Here is a 20,912-nt window from a genome sequence, read left to right as displayed (position 1 = left end):
TGGCGGCGGCGCGGGCGGACAGTCGGACTGGACAGGCCGGAAGGGGGACGCCCCAGGCCGGGCCGAGCTGGGCCGGAGGGAGGAGCTGCCCGGGCGCGCCGTGCGAGGGTCCGTGTGCCGGGGCGGCGGGTGCGTACGCGTCCATGTGCGCTTGTGTTTACGCACGCACCGCGCAGCGGCGTCAGCGCGGCCGTGTCGGCTGGGCGCGGGGAGGTTGCGTACGTGGGGATATGTTGGCGTGTGTGTCTGCTGCGGGGTGTGTGTGGCGCGTGTATGAACTCGCAGTCTACCCGGCGCGTTTGGTGTGTGTCCAGCGTGTACACATGTGCCGCTGTTGGATGCGGCGCCCGTGCCCAGGACCGTGTGGTGTGTGTACACGCAGCGCGGAGTGTGTGGGTGCTGTGTTAGAGCCCCGCACTAGAGCGCAGTAGCGGTGTGCGTCCGTGGACCCCGCTCCAGAGATGTGCCTGGGAGCATGTGCGTGGCAGATGCCCTCCCCTGTGCTGGCAGGGGACTCTACCTGCGCAGGTGCGCCCGGGACGGTGCACACGGTTCTCTGGCTTTCAGGCCAACCGGGCGGGAAGTGGGGTTGCCCGAATCTGGTCTCCCCCTCCCCTCCACTTAGGCCTTTGCTGACCCGTAGGGTAGTAGTGTGCATGGCTTGTGCTGCCAAGAGGCTACCTGGCCTTCTCTAACTCAGAGCCCCCCAAAATAACCCCATGGTGATATCTAGGGATGAGGCCAGTGCCCGTTGAGCTGTGTCCCTCACAGGCGTAAGAGTCACATCCTCAGCCAATCAGGTAGTGTTTGTGCCTAGCCCACGCTTGGGAACCTGGTTTCCGGAGGTGGCGCCATCCCAGGGAAGGTGTTTGGGCCTGCAGGAGGGACCAGGAGCCAGGGGGCTCTTGGGCTTAGCCTTCTGGGGACGGGATGGAGATCAGAATGTCCCAGGCTTGGGATAGACTGGGGATGCAGTGGCCCTTCCACTCTGATGAATCCATTGTTTTCTCCTTGCTCACCTCGATGCCACCCCACGATACGGGAGGCTGCACAGTTCCTCCAGCCTCAGTTTCCACATCTGTAACTGGCGGAAAGGCGTGAGTCAACCTCTAAGATGTGAATGGCCAGCTCATTGCCCCCTCCCCCTAGGCAGCCCCACCCAGAGTCAGCTCCCAGCTCCCCACCTCTCCTCCAACAGCACTAATCAGCCATGTTTGTCTGTGGGGCTGGATGTGGCAAAACTTGCAAAACCACATTCATGGCAGTGTGCTGGAGTCCCACATCTGCATACAGGGTCCCTCCCTGCCTGGGCTGGGCAGGCAGGTGTCCGGTGAAAAGGAGCCTTCCGAGTATGGCACTCAGCTGACACTTCAGGCAGCCGGGGTTGAATTGTAAATTTAACTTTGAAGATTGAAATGTCTAGGAAAATTCTGTCCGCAGGAGGGGCTAGAGCATCTTGCAGACTAGAGGGGCTCCAGGGGTAAGAGGCTTGTGCCCTTGGCTCCCTGAGTCTTTCACTGTAAAATGAGGATACCAGGAGGGCTCATGTAAGGTGACAGCGGGGGTGGGGGTGGGGAGGGAAACCCAGCTGGCCGGTTAGCTCACTTGGTTAGACGTGCTCATAACACCAAGGTCAGGGGTTTAGATCCCTACATCAGTCAGCTCCCCCCCCCAAAAAAAAGGCGACTGGGGGCTGTGAACCCCCAAACCTCAGGTTCTGCATGGGAGTGAGTGAGGGTCCTCATGGTTAGCCCACCCCCTCCGTGCCCTTCCCCATCTGGCAGCTTACTCCACACATCAGACTGTGTTTCTGGGTCACATTCTCTGTGATTCAGGTGCTAATGGGGGCAGAAGGGTGCAGGGGGAGGGGACCTCCGTCTAGTCAGCAGATGTTTCTCTGTGGAGAACACACACAGTGGCCTTTGCAGGAAGGGGTCGGTGTGAGCTTGGGGATCGTGGGTTGGGGTTCACAAAGTGAGCCTGGGCTGGGAGAAGCAGCCACTGCTGCCAGGAGTTTTTAGACTCCAGGAGGTGCTTAGAGACAAGCCCTTATGCCTGAGCTCCCACATCCCTGTATGGGGACGCCGGGTAGGGCGTCTCCAGCAGGAAATTCCCAGAATAATTCATTTGAATTTACTTTTAAAAAAAATAACAAAAACTTCGAGGGCAACCCCTGGGAGCCAGGCTGGTTTTCTAGGTGTGTGGGGCGGGAGAGGTGCCGGGAAGTCAAGCTGGCACTGGGTAGCACAGGCTGGGGGGTGGCAATGGGGGCTCCAAGCTGGGCCTGGGACTTAGCAGGGCCTAGAGGACCCCTCACCCACTTGACAGGCTCCCTCGCCCGCACTTTCCCAATAGCAGCCAGTTCCCTCATTTCCCTCCTCCAGCCCCTCCTCAATCCCCTACAGGGGCCTGAGCTGGGACACACCAAACACCAGCAGCAGCCCCTCTGGGGCTCTGTGAGGCTGCCCTGGAGCCCCCTCCCCCAGTTACCAAGGACCCCCAGAAGCTGACCCTTGACAGGGCTCACACTGGCCCCCTTTCCAACCACCCTCCTTCGCCAGTCCTGAGGGCTAAGGCCTCTGCCTAGAGTCACAGTCCAGGGTCCTAGCCACCCCTCTACCATTTGCTAACCAAGTGACCCTGAGCAAGTCACTTCATCCCTCAGTTTCCCTGTCTATAAAATGCATGATACCAGCTCCTGCCCTTGAGGTTAAGTGATGATGACAGTAAATACTCCCTTTTTTTGTTTTTTTGGTTTTTTTTTTAAAAAAAGATGACCAGTAAGGGGATCTTAACCCTTGACTTGGTGTTGTCAGCACCACATTCTCCCAAGTGAGCCATGGGCCGGCCCTTATACTCCCGTTCTGATGGAGCTGCTGGGTGTTGGCACCTTGCTCAGCAAGGCAGTGGTGGCAGCAGTGTGGAGGATACAGTGGTGTCATGTGTCACATACCCAGCGTGGTGCCCGCCAATAGCAGGTGGCCAGGGAGCCGAGCTATGCCAGGAGCTGTCATAAATCCCACAGTGGGTTCAGTCCTAGGGCCACCTTCCTGCTCCCCCACCTTGAGAACATCCCACGGGAGGCTTGACTGGGTAAGCGAGTGTAAGACCCAGACCTTCCCAGTCTCCTTGTGGTACAGGTGGAGAAACTGAGGCTCAGATGGAGGCAGTCCACCCTCCAGGCTCAGACTCCTTCCTCTCCATCCCCCTGTTTCACAGATGAAACCAAGTCTAAGAGAAGACTAGGAACTTGCCCCCTATCAAGGTGGTGACAGAGCCAGGCTAGAGTCTCCCGAATCAAAGGCTGAGGTCCATCTGGGCTACTTAGGAGCCAGGTAGCCTTTCCCCATGAGATGGAGTGAGGATACTCCTGTCCCCTCACCATCATAGTGACAGTGCAGGTGCGTGCATGGGGAGGGCTCTGCACACTGGAGGCATCTGGCCAGTGGGTGACAGGCAGCGTTGTGAGGGTCTTCACCACCAACCCAGCCTGCCTAGGGTTGCACCATGCCCGGGAGGAGCCTGGGAACAAGAGTGGCATAGGGTCAAGCAGTGTCCTGGAGGGTAAGCGTCGTTCTTTCTTCCTTTAGACGGCCCTCAGCGCCTTTTTCCAGGAGACCAACATCCCTTACAGCCACCATCACCACCAAATGGTAAGTGTCCCCTGGACCCCCAAGGGATGGCCTCACTGGGGTCTCCTGGTTCTGGGCAGGGAAGAAGGAGGCTGAGCCAGTTCAGTGCATAACCAGCCCTGGGCCCAGGGAAGCTGAGGGGGTGGGAGTGGGGGGGGGTGCTGGTGTATGCAGGCCAGCAGGTGTGTGGGTGTGTGGGCTCAGTGGATGGCCTGAATTCCACCAGCACCACTTCACAGGACCAGGGAGCACTGGCCTTTGGAGCTCAGTCTCCCAGCTGTGAAATGGGCTGGTGGTGCTCCTCACCCTGCAGCCCCCCTGGGATATTGTGACCGACTAAGGTGTTTGGGGAGGGGGGCTGAGAAAGCTTGGTGGCCCCTGAGCCCACAGACACTGTGCCAGGCAGTGTGGATCTGCCTCCTGGGGCCCCTTGGCGAGGCTGGGGCAGCCTATCTTGGTGTCTTTCCTCCGTGAGACCCTGAGTGGTGGACTGGCTGGGGGCTGGGGCACTGCTCAGGTGGCATCTAGGGAAGGGGCACACAGGCTTCCCAACAGTGGGCTGGGCATGTATCCCCTGTTCAGAGGCAGCGGGGATGCTTACCCCTCCTTGTCTCCTTTCTTCCCCTGCAGATGTGCACTCCTGCCAACACCCCCGCCACACCCCCCAACTTCCCTGATGCCCTCACCATGTTCTCCCGTCTCAAGGCCTCCGAGAGCTTCCACGGTGGTGGCAGCGGCAGCCCGATGGCCACACCAGCCACATCGCCCCCGCTGCACTTCCCCCATGCTGCCACCGGCAGCTTCGCGGCACCCAGCTGGCCAACTGCAGCCTCGCCCCCGGGGGGCCCACAGCACTACCAGCCGCAGCCGCCTCTGTGGACTCCGGCACCTCCGTCCCCGGCTTCAGACTGGCCGCCCTTGGCTTCCCAACAGGCCACTTCCGAACCAAGGGCCCACCCTGCCATGGAGGCAGAGAGATAAGAGAGGCCCCTCCCCCCTCCCGGAGGCCAGGACCCTGTGGGGCGGGGGAGAGGATGTCTCCACAGGCCCCCTTCACCCCTTCTCTGTCTGCGCCCCCATTCCCTGAAGCCCTGGAGGGGAGAGACCGGACTCTAGCTGGGCGGAGATACCCTTGTGCTGTAAGCACAGCTGCACGTGAGAGCTCATGCAAGCACAGGCACGTGGTGCCCAGCTCATGTGGACCCGGTGCCCAGTGGCTTGGGTGCCCAGTGGACAGAACTTCAGAGAGCAAGCCTTCCCAGGAGGACTCACCACCCTGCCCCAGCCCAGGGGGTGCTGCGGATAATCGCAGGTGGAGATGGTGCGACTCCTGATTTGGAGCTCCCTGGAGGCCAGCAGGCCTAGGTCCCCACCCTTGGGAGTGCAGAGCCTTCTCCGCATGTGTTCGCATAGCTATGTCTGTTCTGTATTTATACGTGTGTCACTCTTCAAAAAGCAACCTAGTTAATGGGGCAGCTGGACTTTGCATGTTAGAGTGAGCCCCAAGCCCCTTGCCCACCGCCCCTCTCCCCAGGGCCCTGCCTCTACCCTATCCCCATGTTAGCCAGCATCGCTGTTCCCTGCAGAGAATAGGATCATGGGAAACTCCAGGACTCTTCCCACCCACCCCCCAGCGCCTGCCTGCTGGGGCTGCCTGCATGCCTGCCCCAGAGCCCAGGGTATCCAATACCCACTGCCTTTTCCCCTTTTGACAAAAAAGAAGAAATTCCAAACCACCACCAGGCTCTGTGGTCTTGCCTCATATCCTGGGCTTTGCTGCCAGCTGGCTCCATTTGTGGGGAGGGGGGCACCAAGCAGAGCCCAAAGCCACCCCCCAGCTCCTCTGGCTCCACACCGCTCCTGCCTGTTGCTGTCTTGTCAACTGAAGTGTGCTCTGGAACCTTCCCGCCCACCCAAGGCTTTTCCCATGAAGTTAGTTTCTAGCCTGTGTTCCCAGAATCCCGACCTCTGTCTGCCCACCCCTCCCCCTGCTCAGCTGGACAGAGCCCGACCCCAGTTATGATCGAGCAGGGCTAACCACTGCCTTCCATCTTCCTGGGTTTCACAGGACCTTTCTTCTCGGTGGCAGCCCCAGTGCCCTCCAGCAAACAGGGCTGGGTGGTGCAGGGCCTCCCCTGGGGAGGTGCAGGCCCCAGTCCCTGGAGCCAGGTGGCAACCTTGGGTGCAGAGCCAGTGGGGCCAGCAGGAGAGGCAGAATGAGGCCAGGGCAGAGTCCAACCTGGCAAACAACGGGTCGCTTAGGAGAACAGCAACCTGGGGCAGGAGTGGGTCTCCTCTTGTGCCCGTTGCCGAGGTGGCTACACATGTTGGCTATGCTGGAGATGATGTAGTCCAGGATTCTGCGTAGTGGAGGCTCCAGAGCGCCAGTTTGTTAAACACCCAGCGGGCCCTGGGTGTCCTGTAAGGGACCACAATCTTGCTCCTCATGTGGGGGTCCCAGACCAGCAGCATCATGTGGGAGCTTGTCAGAGACACAGGACTATGGGCCCCAGCCCAGACCCCCTGAGTCAGAATCTGATTCTGACAGGATCTTTAGTGCCAAATGGACATTAGAGCTTAAGAAATGTCCCTACACAACATCTTTACAAAATGCTGGAGCTGAGGCTGTCCCACCTAGCCAATTACTGTTTCTGGGGACCACTGTGGGCTGGGCCTGGAGGTCTCAGGTGGTCACCTTAAGGTGGAAGGGATCTGAGTTTTCGGTAGGTCCAGCTTCTTGAACCTCAACACTTGACATTTGGGGCCGGATCATCGTCCCTGGAGTGGGGGCCATCCTGTGTACTGTAGGATGTTGAGAACATCCCTGAACCCTTCCCCCCGGATCCAGTTGTGCCAACCAAAAAACATCTGCAGACATTGCTCATGTCCCCTGGGGGCACAGTTGCCGTGTGGAGAGGCCCTGCTCTGGTCCCGTGGTCCCCACACCTGGCTGCACTGCACAGCCTGCTGGCTCCTGGGCCCCACTGCACCAGGAACTCTGGAAGAGGCCCTGACATACCATTGTAAACACCTCCCGGGTGGATAATGGTGATCGATCTGTGACTGCTAAAAACTACTCACCTGTACACTTTTAAAAGACGAACTTTATGGTGTGTCAATTATACTTTAAAGCTGTTATTAAAACTGAAACTGGGGCTGGCTGGTTGGTTAGAATGCAGTGTTGGTAACACCAAGGTCAGGGGTTTGGATCCCCTTCCCGGCCAGCAGCCAAAAGAAAACAAAAAAACAAACCGCTCCCAGGTGATTCTGATGTGGCTGCCCAGTACACGCCTCTCCTACCATCTGGAGATGCCAGACTGGTGATCTCCAGACTTGTAGAGCATACGGGTTCCCTGGGTGATCATGAAACACCCAGACTCCAGCCTCTCCCTTGAGGCAGCTGTTCTGGAGAAGAGTCCCAGAATCTGATGTGGAACAAGTGCCCCAGGCAAGGTGGGAACCCACCAGAGCCTTCTTGTAGGAGGGGACAGACTGGGAGCCTTGGGGAGGGAGAGGCTGGAGCTGGGGCCTGGGAACTCAGGTTTTGCAGCAGATGCAGAGGCCTTGCCAGGGTGCTTGGAAACCCCTCTCATGGACAGGGCAGGGCTGCAGAAGTGGATTAACTTGGGAGCCAGAGGGGGACCTAGGAAGATGCCACGTGCCCCAGAATTCAAGTGTGACACAGAGAACCTGAAACTTGCAACGTCCTCAAACCTGGAAGCTCAGAAGCAAAACCAAAGGAGCCAGTGACAGCCTCCTGCATGTTCAAGTGTAAACAGGCCAAAAAGCAATGGCACCGATGTTCATGGGCCTACCCTCAGCTGCGCTCCATCTCAGGCACCTCCTGGGAGTGCCTGAGTGACACACAGGAAAATCAGCCTCCTCTGGGCTTAAATCACCCCCTGCTTGCCCACCGGACTTGAGCTCCAAATGACTATTTCCAAAATTCCACTCTATGTTGCTCAAAAGAATGTGCTTCAAGCTCTGTGTCTGATTCCCAAGGAGGGTACATGCAGCATGTGGGGCTGGCATGTGCTGGCCTCCCTGGGTGACACCCTTCTGCTCTGCTGTTGGGGAAAGGGCACATCATCAGAGAGGTTTGCAAACCTGGATGTGTGCTGTTCTGCTTGCACACAGCATTTTACTTTTTTAAAAAATATGATTGCCAACATGTTAAGGAGGATTTATGAAAAGCCTCATTTCTGATCTAGGAAAATTGGGATATCTGGCCCAAATTTCCTCCAGGCCACAACTGGCTGAAGCTGACCATCCCGCTGAAGGGAATCTTGCTTTTTACTAAAGGGAGCTATGGAAGTAAATACCGTGCTCAGAGGGTGGAGGGGGCACCTGGCCAGATGAATACTTTCTGTGGGCAGCTAAGCCTCCTTTAGACAGCTTTAAAAAGAGAAGGGCTTGTTCTACGTGATTCTCTTGGACTCGGGATGCTCCGAGGGCCACTGCACGTCTCCAGGGTCTTCCCAGTGCTCCAGCCAGGGTTTTCAGGACACACTGTGGCTACCCACTGAGAACCACACCATTCCCAAGGCTAGTAGCAAGGGCAGTCCCCAAACATGGGGGCAGGCAGGCTGCTGTGGCCCTGGAGGTGTCTGAGAGGCTATTCACAGTGGTCCCTGGCACCGAGGACATATGAGTCCTCTAGTCTACCTCCCGGTGTGGGGGAGGCCTCCTGCGCAGGCAAAAATGGAGATCTTTTGAAGCAAGACTATTTCCAGTTCCTACATTTGGAAAGGTCTCTGGGTTTTGTAGCCACACCTCATATTTGGTCACTACATGTGCTTCAAATGAGCCTTAGAAGAACACAGCTCCTTTTGGGGTGGGAGAGTGCCAACTCCTGGAGAGGGCAGGGATGGCGGGCACTTCCAGAACAGCTAAGCCTTGTTAGTGGCACAGCACAAGGTGTTGGGGAGCCTGGGGGCAAATTTTCTTCTTTTGGGGGACATTTCTGATCTCCTGGGAATAACAAAGCTGTCGATACTGGTGGGGTTGTTTTCTACAGATCCTGATGAAATCCCCAGCAAGGGAAGAAGCAGGGAAGGAGAGAACCCCTTCTCTGGTGGTTGCATGTATTTGGAGGGTCTCTGCCTAGAGCCCTCAAATCCATGGAAAGTCAGTGGTCAAACTAGCCAAGATGGTAGAGCAGGGAGTGGGTGGGAGCATGTGGTGATTCCAGTTTCCCTAAGAAGTCCCTGCACAGAAGGCCCTTCCCTCTAGAGCTTGAACATTGGCCTTTGGGCTGTCTGCCTTTAGATACTGGTGATGCCTTTTTCCAGTGCAGATCATCTTGCCTGGAACACATGTTTTCTGTGCTCAGTTGTTTATACCTTAGGGTTAATGAGTTCATGGTCTTTGAAAGGTAGAAAATGTTCAGTGACCTTTCACTTGCAGTGGTGGGTTGTGGGGCTGGGGCTGGCAGTGCAGCATGCTCACCAGCAAGCATTTCCTCCATTCTGGCGGCACCTCAAGGTGGGACCTTCTGCCCTGCAAGAGGCATCTCCCTCCCCTTCCTGCCCAGCCCATTCATGCAGCCCCACATGACTAATTAATCTGTCTTAACTGAAAGTCTGCATTTTGGGAACCCCTTCACTCCCAGGCAAACCAGAACAATTGGTCCTCCTGCTCCCTATCCAGCCTGGCCTTGTTGCTATGTCCCAGGCCAGGAGGGTGATCCCCCTCGTGCAGGGGAAGGAAAAGGCTGGGCCCGGAGCCTTCCGAAATCCCTGCTCTGCTGACTCCATTCCCTGCACCCCTGCTGGGAGGAGGTAAGCTGTGCTCTAGGCAGCTGCCCAGGGTCCCTGGAGCAGGCGTACCTGTCCCCTCCCGCTTCCAAGGCCTGCAAGTGGCACCCCTCTGTGCTGGGGTCAGGGAGGCAAGGGTTGTGCCTGCCACTCCCACCCGGGTCCAGGCCAAAGGCCAGCCTGCCCCACCCCAGGGACAGGACCGTCTTCTTCTTCCGGGATTGTTCCCAGCTGGCCTGCTGTGGGGCTGAAGCTCCCCCTTCCCAAACCCCTGTTGGAATGCAGATGGGTGACCCTCCTGGGCCCTCACTCCCTGGGATGCAGGAATGAACTCAAACACTGATTTCTCTGGTTTGGGCAGCTTTGAAGGGGCTGAGTGGGGACAGATATAAGGGCTGGGAGGGACAGGGAGCGCCCCTGGGTGTCTGCATGTCAAGGACACAGGAATAAGCGTCTACTTTGGCCTGGTCTGGGGTACTCCCCGAGGAGCCCCCACCCCCAGTTTACCTGAGCTGGGGCCACACCTCCCTTCCCTGCAGTGGGAGAGGGATGAATGTTGGGCCCTTTTACCGTGCTCAGTACCCAGCAGGTGTGGCCTCCTGGGCCCAGGGCCAGAGAGCTGGGGCCTCTCTGTGACCCCGGGCCTGTCCCGTCACCGCCCCTGCCCATGGAACTCTGGTCTGCCCAACACACAGCTGGGGCAGCTCAGGGCGCATTGCTGCTGTGGGAACGTGGCCGAGGAGGGAAGGTTCATTGTGGGTCTCTAGGAGGCTGAGCCTGGGGGGGTGGCCAGAGGCAGGACCAGCAAGTCCCACCCACCCACGCGGAGAAGGCAAGGCCACCCTCCATAGAGGGCAGCCGGCCAGTCTCATCCACAGTCAGAAAAGTGGAAGATTTTATTCTGGGCAGAAGTGGCCCAAAATACTCATCTGTAATATGGGGGTGGGGGCTGGGGCTGTGCCAGCCAGTGCCCACCAGGGTGGCTTGGACAGGTGAGTAACCTGGGTCAGGAAAAGCTTGGCCTCACTTGGACTCAGTCCTTGGAGAAAGAAAAGGACAGTCAGGGCCAGGTGGTCTCAGGTGAGGAGCTGGGCAAGGGGCCTTGGAGACCATCAGGAATGGGGCAGGCATGCAGCATCCCAACTCTGACAGTCACCAAGGCTAGGGGAGCCTCCTCCACACCAGCTCCCTAGCAGAGCCCAGCGCTCCCAGTCCTCCCCAGGGTGGCTGGGGGCAAAGAACAGGGAGCCCCTCTCCAGCTCCCTTCTGGGCAGCTGTCCCTATTGGCCCCCACTCCCTGATGCTATCCCAGGGAGCTAGTGAACACTAGGGGCAGGGCAGGCGTCATGCCCCAAACCTGTGCAGAGGGGAGCTGTTTCAGTCTCTGTGGAATGGGATAGAAACGGGAGAGAAGGTTGAATGGCAAAGCTAGAGAGGAGGTGGGAGACATAGAGAGAGAGGAAGGGAGGACAGTGAATGGACAGAAGAGGAACGAATCAAGCCAGAAGGTTCCTGAGCCCAGAAGAGGTAGGCCTGGGTCTGAGGCCTCCACTCTGTGTGCCAAGGCTAGTCACTAAATCGCCACAGCGAGATGCTGCGACCTCATGGTTTTCTCTTTTTCCACCAGGTGCATGGGCAGCAAGCACAGAACCGGAAAGGCTCAAAACAGGCGTGCAGGGCCCCAGCCCCAGATGGCACAGAGAAGCCCTGGAAGATTCCAGGGCATCCACCAATATCCTCATGGATTAACCATGGAATAAATATAATCAGGTTTTGTAAAGAATCCAGTTCATAGCAGTAATTCCTGGCAGAAATAATCAACATGAAATAAATTTTTAAAAGGATGCACACAGTAAAATTTGGTTCCCATGGGAAAATCGGTCTTAGTAGAAATAATGGCCCCCATGTAAAATGTACAGCAGCAGCAGCTGTAATTGGAATTGATTCTGATGAAATCATTTCAGCAAATAAAAAGGAAAGTGATTGTTTAAAACCACTTTAACTGTGTTGTATTGAAAATTGGTCCAGGAATTAAATTGGTTTGGTAGAAAATTCACTCTAGAAAGCTGTGTTCTCCATGAAAATGTAGAATAAGGATTGTATTGTTTGTATTTATACACTTTAGAGTTAAAACAGCCAGTAGGTCAACATGGGGGATCCCTTTTCCAGACCCTCTCCTATATCCAGGGCTGCTACACTGTCTCCCAGGCCAGGCTCAGGACCCCAGGTCTTGGCCAGGGGAATGGAGGAGACGTGGGGTGGTGGGGCTCACCGGCTGGCAGGCTCCTCGGTGGGCTACATGCTGGCTTGGGACTTGGGAAGAGATATTGAGTAGCTGGTGGGCCCTGGAGTCTGCTGGGGGTCTCGCGGGGGTGGGATCAGCGGTGGCAGGGGTGGCAGGGATGGCAGGGACGGCAGCTGAGCTGGCATTGTCGGGTGAGGGCCCAAGGTGGCTGATTTGGTGCCGGTGCGGGGATCCAGGACTGGGAGAGGCGGGAGAAACCCGAAGTGTGTCCCAAGAACATGATTGAGAAACACTGGCCTGATGGGGTCATCCCACTAAGAAGAGAAGCCCAAGACTGGAAGTGTCTTACAGCCCACGCCAGGGCCGGGGACCATGCCCCACCCAGTCCCTGGTGCCCTGAACTTCCTAGGGGGGTGACCCAATGAAATGACACCGGAAACAGATGTTGAAGTGGAGCAGATCTTGAGGCTTGGAGTCAGTCCAGTGATGTGGGCTCAGGTCCCAACTCACCAGCTCTGTGACTTTGGGCCACAGCTCAAGGTCACTGACTCTCAGCTCCCTCGACTTTGGATTGGGATTAACAGTACCTCAGGAAGTTGGGGTGAGGATCAGATGAGATAAGGGAGAAGATGCTTTGTAAACTGTAAAGTGCCACCAGATGCCTGGTGCATAGTGATAACAAATCAGAGGAGCTCGTGAGCTCAGTGTCTCCCAGCCAGACTCAGGGGCCCCTGGCAGAGAGGCCTGCCTGTCCCACACCTGCAGATGGGTGGACAGCTGGGGACAGATGCCCAGCCTGGGCCTCTGGGATGGCACCTGGGGCCAGGAAGCTCCCCTAAGGGTGAAAAAGGATGGCCCCACATCCCTGGCCAGGGAGTGGTATGATGGGTGGGGGTCGCTCAAGGGGCAGGTGGCTGCCAGTGTGCAGAGGTGGAGGAGGTGTAGGACGGGAGACCAGGATGGGGTGGGGGAATGGAGGGGATGAGGAGGGACCAGAGACCCTGCCAGAATCCCAGCTGGCCAGGGAGTTGGGGGACAGGCACTCACGGGGGTAGATGGCTTCTAATAAGACACTGGAGCGCATGCTGTCATACAGGTTTCGAGACGGGGGACAAGGAACCTTCACAGCTTAGCAGAAAAAAATGGAGAAGAGATAGGAATTGGGGAGGGGGCTCTTCAGAGTCCCATGTCCCTGAGCACCGTCCTGCTCTCTGGCCCCTCTACACACTCAACCCCCCACCCTTTTCTTCATGGAAGATGCTCTGTCCTCCCACCTTCTTGAGCTGCTCAAGGTTAAGAGAGAAAAAGAGGCTTTTTGAAAGTAAGTCCAGGCCAGACAGGACAGCGAAGTTTTAGCATAGAAGACAGAGATGAAATGCTGGTGGGACGATTCACAGTTTGGGTGTCTGGCAGTTCTTTAGCTAGTCCCTCTAGGGCTAGACCACCATCAAAATGACCCTGGCCCCATCTTCCTGTCCTTCATCTTTTTTTTTTTTTTGCATTTTTTTGCAGTAAAATTCACATACCATAAAATGAACCATTTTGAAGTGCACAGATGTGGAATTTAGTGCATTCACAGTGTTGCACAATCACCACCTCTCTCTCATTCCAGAACATTGGAAAAGCACCTCAGTCCCCATGAAGCTGTCACTCTCCATTCCCCCTCCCACAGCCACAGGTAAGCACCAGTCTGCGTTGTCTCTGTAGATTTCCCTACTCTGGACATTTCACAGAAATGGAACCCCAGAACATGTGGCCTTTGGCTCTGCCTCCGTCCTTCACTTCTGAACCTAAAGCCCCTACTTCTCCCTGTCCAGCCAAGAATCACCATGGCCACGAGCGGCCACCCATCCTAATCCCTGGAACCTGTGATCATTACCTTAATGTGAAAGGAAGATTTAATAAGGTAAGGATCTTGAGATGGGGAGATTATGCCAAATTATCCAGGTGGGCCCTAAGTGTAATCACAAGGGTCTTTATAAGAGGGAGGCAGGAGGACCAGAGCCAGAGAAGACGTGACAACGGCAGAAAGGGCCAGAGTAATGCTCTTTGAAGACACAAGAAGGGGCCATGTTCCTGCTGGGGCCCCCTCACTGGGGATCAGTGCTCCTCTGTGCTGGCATCGTGAGGCCACAGGCTGGCTGATGGCTCTCGAATGTCCTCAGTGGCCCCTGTGGGACTGGCAAAGGCCTGGATGTGTGGCAGGGGTGTGGTGGGTGTGGAGGCCATTGCCCTTAGCCCCACCCCAGTCTCTGCACTCCAGGTAGACTGGTCTTCCTGAGTCCCTATCTGTGCCTGGCTTCCACCCACCACAGGGCCTTTGCACCCGCTATTCCCTCCACCTGGACCAGTCCCCTTCATCCTGCTAACGCCTATTTCCCCTTCAAAGGCTTCAGGGCAGCCAGCCAGTCCCTCCTCCATGGACTGATGTCCCTTGTTATGACTGTCCCATCACCAGCCCAGCATCCCTTCTTTGCGGAGGCCAGCCCACACCCCTCCCTAGGCCAGTGTCCTTTATCACAGGCTGCTGTCCTATCTGGGGAGTATTGTGTGAGGGCTCCCCAATCAAGGATGGCACTAGCTCTGGGCCCTGCCTGCGTGCCCTTGCCCAGCCCAGCAGAACCAGGAACCAGGGCAGGGGTGCCCAGGAAGGCCCAATGCCCCTCACCTGCCAGCTTCTTCTCTATGGTGGTCAAGGGCTGAGCCCCAATCTGGCTGTTCATTCGGCCTTTGTACAGGATACCGTCCACTCCCAGGATGTCCACCTCAGCCTGTTAGACAGCCCGGGATCTGGGTCAGGGAGTCCCCTTGCCCCACTGTAGCACACACAGAGACCTAGAAGACACAGCACAGCCTCCCCAGGGCTGCCCGCCGCTCAGGGCCTGGCCCCAGGCCTGGGGCTGATGTGCTGGGAAGTCCACTCCATGAAGGAGGCCAGGGCCAGACTCACGGTGTCGTAGTCCATCATTTGGGGGTCCCCATAGGGGTAGAGTGTTGATAGGTTGCACAAATCGGTGGTGTTTCTTGGACCGTCTCCCCAGTCCTGCTGGGAGTTCTGGGAGTCCAGGCTGTCCTCCTGGACTCCAAGGGCCTGGAGCTGCAGCCGCTGCTGTTCCCTGGGGTGGGACCATGGGTCAGCTGCCACCTGGAGATCCCAGACCTCCCCACACCTGGAGCCCTGGCCTGGCCTGCAAGCATGTGCTTCTGATCTCTGGATCTCAAGGAGTCAGGCAAGGGAGGGTGGAGGGTCAGCTCAGGCCACCAAGTCCCTCCCTTCGCAGGGCTGTGGTCACTATTCAGCCATTCTTCCCCCTCCTGGCCAGACCTCCCTGCAGAGCTGGCTGCCAGAAGGACCCAAGGAGCCCTGCAGTATCAGGAGGTTGGGGGGGTGGAGCCAACTGGGTGCAGTGGGAACCCGCAGGTTTGGGGACCAGCTCTGCCCCTTACTAGCCATGACCTCAGGCAGGTCACTTAAGTTCTCTGAGCCTCAGTTTCTTCAAGTGTGAAATGAGATGATAATAGAGTACACCTCAAGGGAAGTTGTAAGTACTCAACCAGGCCGGGTATGTGATTAGCTTAGTACAGCACCTGCTGGACCACAGCAAGGGCTCCCCAGGAGCCTCGGTCATTCCCTATCTCCTCCAACAGGCATACTAATCCTAGCTCATGGTGTGGTGGGAGATTTAGATGAGAAACCCTCCCAGGGAAGCACCGAGCAGTTCCTGGCCCACAACAGATGCCCAGTAAACACAACAGTTCCTCTCCTCTACGGTCATCTCACATGCCTGTCTGCACCCCAGCCACCTCCCGGGGCGTTTTCCTTGCAGACAGCTGGCGATGCCCTGGGACAGTCTTTGGCTCTGGGTACTGGAGGATGAATCTGCAGGAATGGGGTTTCCAGACTCCAGAGTGACCTTCCTGGGGAGGATCCGGCCTGCTCACCTCATCTGTTGTCGCTGCAGGTATTCGTAGCTGTTGGCACTGGCTGGCCGCAGCCGTGACAGCAGGTGGGCTTTGCGGATGGTGATCAGCTGTCTGTTGGAGGACAAGAGCATGGCAAGGGCTGTGGGAGGTGCATGTGGCCAGCACAGGGCTCCCATCTCCTCTGGTAAGCCTCCCTAGCAGAAGGAAGGAGGTGTACATTCAGGGCTCGCCCATCCTCTGACCTTCTTTCTGGAAATATCCACAGCACAGGGCTGCCATGTAAGGGCTCTGAGGAGCCCTGATAACCATCATAAGACACAAAAAATAATTGTTCTGATTATAAAGGTATAGAGCAGAATAGGTAAATCCTAGAAACGGGACACAGATTGGTAGTTGCTTGGGGGCCAGAGGGGAAGATGAAGAGAGACAGCTTCGAGGATTCCTTTGCGGGGGATGAAAATTCTCCACCACTAGAGGTGCTGGTTGCACAGTGCTGTGGATGTGCTAAATGCCACTGAACTGTTCACTAAAATGGTTCATTTGGGGCTGGTTGGTCAGCTCAGTAGGTTAGAATGTGGTACTGCTAACACCAAGGTCCAGAGTTTGATCCCTGTATGGTACCCAGCAGCCAAAAAACCAAAAAGGTTAATTTTATGTCGTGTGTATTTTGCCTCAGTAAAGAAATAAAAATAAAGGAAAACGTAACAGCTTTCTCAGGGAGCTAGAACTGCTCTGCCTCTGGATCTAGCAGTGGTTACCCAGCTGTACACACTGTAAAACTTCATCAAACTGTGCCATCCATATTTATGTACTTTACTGTATGTATGTTAAGCCACAGTAACGTTTTTCAGTTATTCAAATTGTCAACATTTTAGAAAGTATGAAAAAGCACAAAGAAACAAATCGCTGTAGCCATGTCACAAAGATTTTGATATGTGTTTTTCCATGTTTATGCAACTTTTAAAGCAAAAATAAGATCATAACACACATGCTACTTGATATTCTTATTTAATTTATTGCAAACATTTTTCTAGGTCATTAAATATTCTTCCACAACCGTGCTATCCAATACAGTAGCCCCTGACCACATGTGGCTGTTTGAGTTTACATTTAAATTAACTAAACTTAAATACAATTTAAAATTCAGTTTCTGAGTCACATTAGCCATATTTCTAGTGCTCAGCAGCCACATGTGACCAGTGGCTCCTGCACTGGACGGCACAGCTATAGACCATCTCCACACTGCAGGTCGTTCTACTGGACAGTGTTCATCTACGACATGGTTTATATTGGCTGATAGGAATGTACTGTAACTCATTTAGCATTTCACGTTGTTTCCAATTTTTTTACTGTTATAAATAATGCTGCAACTATATACATGTGGTTTGAAAGAAAATTTTCAGTTGATGCTCCAAAGCCCCTCCATGAACACGAGTTGGCATCAGGTGGTGATAAGCTTCATGGGTCACCAGGTTGGCACTGTAGATGCCCTGCAAGGTCCTGGTGCTCAGGACAGATTATAGTCTGAGTTCCTCAAAAAGTTCACCATCGAGTTCCCATGCAACCCAGCACTTCTTGTGGATTTATACCCAAAAGAATTAAAAACAGATATTCAAACAAATACATGCACAGGAATGTTCATTGGCACCATTATCCACAATAGCTAAAAGGTGGAAACAACTCAACTGTCCATAAAATGATGAATAGATAATGCAAATGTGGTCTAGCCACACAACGGAATCTTACTCAGCCACAAAAAAGGAACGAAGCGCTGACTCATGCTACAACATGGACAAACCTCAAAAACATCATGCTGAGTGAGAGAAGCCAGATATAAAGGCCACGTATTGTAAGATTCCATTTATACAAAACATCCAGAAAAGGCAAATCTGTAGAGTCAGAAAGTAGAGTAGTGGTGGCCAGAGACTAAGGGGAGGAGGAGTGGCAAGGGACCGCTAATGGGGTGGGGGTTTCCCTCTGGGGGCCTCAGTAGAGATCTGGAATTAGACAGAGGCAGTAGGAACACAATGCTGTGAATGTGCTAAATGCCACTGAATTGTTCAGTTTAAAATAGTTCATTCTATGTTATATGAATTTCACCTCAAATGAAAAAAATAGGCTTTTATAAAAATAAGTGCAAGGAAGTACAACAAAGTTCTGCTTTTTTTCCACAACAATTCTTTCCATCGTGTGTGTGTGTGTGTGTGTGTGTGTGTGTGTGTGTGTGTGTGTTGACCTGGTCCCTAGTACCTAGTACTCCAGAGAGTTGGTGAAGGAAAGGACAGTGCCCCTCCCCCCCACCCCGGGATCACTCACAGGTGGGACACGGAGCAAACGACATGTTGTCTACAGGATGATGTATATGGATGTGTACATACGTCATGTATGTGGAATGGTGCACAAGGACGTGTATATACTAGATAGCTGTAGAACGATGCCTATGGGTGTGTAGACACGTGACATCTGCAGAACGGTGTAAATGGATGTGCATGTAAGGGACGTCTGCAGGACGGGGTCTATGAGTGTGCGCACACGTGTCGTCTGCAGGACCGCCTACATGGTTGCATGTAGGTGACGTCCGCAGACCCTCGCAAGCCCCGCAGGTCTGGCCGCGGCGTCGGGAGCCCCCCGCGACGGTACTCACGGGCCGGTCATCATCTCCACTGGCCGATCGCAGGAAATGCATTTCACCCTCTCAAACAGCTTCCTGAAAGACACGGCGCCCGTTGGGGTCCGCCTGTGCCGCGGGGCCACGCCCCCCGCCCCCGAGGCCGGCTCAGCCCCGCAGACCCCGCAGACCCCCGCCCACCGCCCCGAACATGAGGAATGGTCTTTAAAACCACAGGCCTTCCGGAGAGCGACCCTTCACAGTGGGCAGCTGCGGGCATGTGAGGGCTGACCCGAGGACAGGAGCCCCACAAACACTGGGTCCTTCTGCTTGGGGTGCTGTCTGGGAGGGGCAGGGGACCTGGCTCGGGCACCACATCTGTCCAAGCCCCCTGCATGGCCCTGCACGGCCCCTTCCCTCTTTGAGCCTCAGTTTCCCCATTTGCTGTAAAAGGACTTTGGAGTCCCCTCTGCCAGCTGAGGCCAGAGCTGCCTAGTCTGTGCCCCTCGGAGCTCTCAGCCCCATCCCAGACGCCCCACTCGCTGCCCCGTGTCCACAGGTCTGGAATCCTTCCTCTGAGAACCCCTGGGATCTGCACCCTGCCCGGGAGGGGCTCTGAGGCCCGTGCACTTACTTCCTAAAGCCGGCAGCACTGTCGGGGTTGAATCGGAGGCCCTCGACCAGCAGCTTCCTGACTACCTTCCAGACTTCTTCCATTTCTTTCTTCAGGGAATCCAGATCACTGTGGACTAGCTGCCAACAGCCAAAGGGAAGAAAGGAGAGTCCTGTCACTTAATTTACACCCTGCATCCTTCCAGAAAAGGATTTGCAAAGTTATGTAGAGTGTAACAAAATTAAACACAAATAGGGAGGTAGTCCAGGAAAGGGTTGAGGTTCATACCCCTAATAGACACTACGGGGAGATGGGAGCTCCCCAGCAGCCAAGGCAAAAAACACCATCAGCTACTGCCTCCAAGAGACCAAACCAAACCTCCTGCTCAACCGCACGCCTGGAAGCCTCAGAAACATCTTTCCCAGTGTTCCCCATGCACCTGATATTCAAAATTCAACACACATTTATTGAGGGTTGTAGTAAATTCTTATAATTTTATGTTGCCTTGGCATCCATTTTATTTTATTTTAATGAATATTATTTTTTAAATTGTACATATTTGTGGGGTACTACTGTGTGATATTTCCATACATGTATACAACATGTAATGATCTAATCAGGTTAATTGATATATCCATTACCTCAAACATTTATCACATCTTTGTGTTGGGAATATTCAAAGTCCTCTCTTCCAGCTCATTGAAAGTATTGAATAGATTGTTGATAATGATAGTCACCCTCCTCAGCATATGTTTTAAATATAAGTCAGACTCTCTTGTACCAGAAGCAAGGCATGGTTTCCAGTTCTACACCACCTCCCGCCTCTCCACCTCCATTTCCTCAGTGTGGTTGATCCAGATACCTGCCTTAGACACTGCTCCCTGGTGACCACTTCCCTATGGGGTCACCTCACAGTCACTGCTTGCTTTAATTTCACCAATTCAAATCCCCCGCAGGAAATCTGTTTGGGTACCCCTTGCACCCAGTAAAGGTGCTGGCCCACAGGTCCCTCTCTCTCTCTCCCTGCCTGTGCTCTGTGACCCCCATGTGTGTGGCCTCGGCATGCCGTGTACCCATCAGGGACCTGTAAGTAATAAAATCTTTCTTTCCATCTGTGTCTCTCCTAATCATTGGAGGGGTGCTCTCCATCTTACAGATCCTAAAGTAAAATAACTCAATGACTGTTAGTGTATTCACAGAGTTTTGCAACCATCATAATCAATTTTAGAACATTTGCATCACTCTCAAATAAAACCCCATACCCATTACCAATCACCCCCATTTCCTCCCAAATCCCCAACCATAGGCAATCACTAACCTACTTTCTGTCCCTATGGATTCGCCTACTATAGACATTTAATATAAATGGAATCATGTAATAAGTGGCCTTTTGTGTCTGGTCTCATTTACTCAGCATGAGGTTTTCATGGTTCATCCGCGTTGTAGCACGTGTGCAGGCATTCATGCTACCTATCATGTAGCTTGGACTATTATGACAAAACTGTACTCCATCATATGGATGGGTCACATTTTGTTTATTAATTAATCTGTGGATGGACACTTGGGTTGTTTCCACCTTTGACTATAGTGACTAATACTGCTACGAACATTCAGGTACAAGTTTTTATGTGGACATATGTTTGCATCTTCCCTGGGCATAGGAAGTGAAGGTCTGATCTACACTACAACATAAATGAACCTCGAAAACCTTACGCTAAGTGAAAGAAGCCAGACACAAAAGTTCGCATACTGTATGATTCCATATGAAATGTCTAGAACAGGCAAATCCAGAGAGACAAAAAGTGGTTGCCAGAGGCTGGGGGAGCGGGGAATGTGGAGGGACTGCTTAACAGGTGTGGAGTCTCCTCTGGGGGTGATGAAAATGTCTTAGAACTAGACAGAGGTGATGGTGGCACCACTGTGAATGCACTAAATGCCATTAATCTGTTCACTTTTAAATGGGTAATGGTTAATTTTATGTATGCAAATTTTGCCACAATTAAAAATATAGAAAGTAAAGCAATGAGTACAGGATCACTTAAAACAACTACAATAAAAAAAGCCTTTTCTGGGCCGGCCCAGTGGCGCACTGGATAGTGCGCCGCTTAGGAGGCGCGGCGGCGCCGCCCCCCCG

General features: G+C 54.3%; 2 protein-coding genes across 2 annotated transcripts in view; one reads left to right on the top strand and one right to left on the bottom strand.

Moving 5' to 3' along the window:
• Positions 1-5,369, top strand: part of UBALD1 (UBA-like domain containing 1) — a 5,892-nt gene extending 523 nt beyond the window's left edge. Inside the window, exons 2-3 of the mRNA XM_008569101.1 lie at positions 3,591-3,653; positions 4,263-5,369. Of these exons, the coding sequence (XP_008567323.1) occupies positions 3,591-3,653; positions 4,263-4,613 (414 nt within the window). The 3' untranslated portion in view covers positions 4,614-5,369. The remainder of the gene's footprint in view (positions 1-3,590; positions 3,654-4,262) is intronic.
• A 6,314-nt stretch (positions 5,370-11,683) lies between these two features.
• The window catches only part of LOC103587613 (chromosome unknown open reading frame, human C16orf96), a 34,423-nt gene continuing 25,194 nt past the window's right edge, over positions 11,684-20,912 (bottom strand). Inside the window, exons 10-16 of the mRNA XM_008569128.1 lie at positions 18,800-18,918; positions 18,202-18,264; positions 15,576-15,668; positions 14,584-14,749; positions 14,302-14,404; positions 12,681-12,761; positions 11,684-11,871 (exon numbers count right to left, since the gene is read on the bottom strand). Coding sequence (XP_008567350.1) covers positions 11,684-11,871; positions 12,681-12,761; positions 14,302-14,404; positions 14,584-14,749; positions 15,576-15,668; positions 18,202-18,264; positions 18,800-18,918 — 813 coding nt within the window. The remainder of the gene's footprint in view (positions 11,872-12,680; positions 12,762-14,301; positions 14,405-14,583; positions 14,750-15,575; positions 15,669-18,201; positions 18,265-18,799; positions 18,919-20,912) is intronic.

This window comes from Galeopterus variegatus, unplaced genomic scaffold (genome assembly GCF_000696425.1).
Source record: "Galeopterus variegatus unplaced genomic scaffold, G_variegatus-3.0.2 Scaffold466, whole genome shotgun sequence".
NCBI lineage: Eukaryota > Metazoa > Chordata > Mammalia > Dermoptera > Cynocephalidae > Galeopterus > Galeopterus variegatus.
Note: the sequence above shows the minus strand (reverse complement) of the source record. Positions and strands in the feature narration are given on the sequence as shown.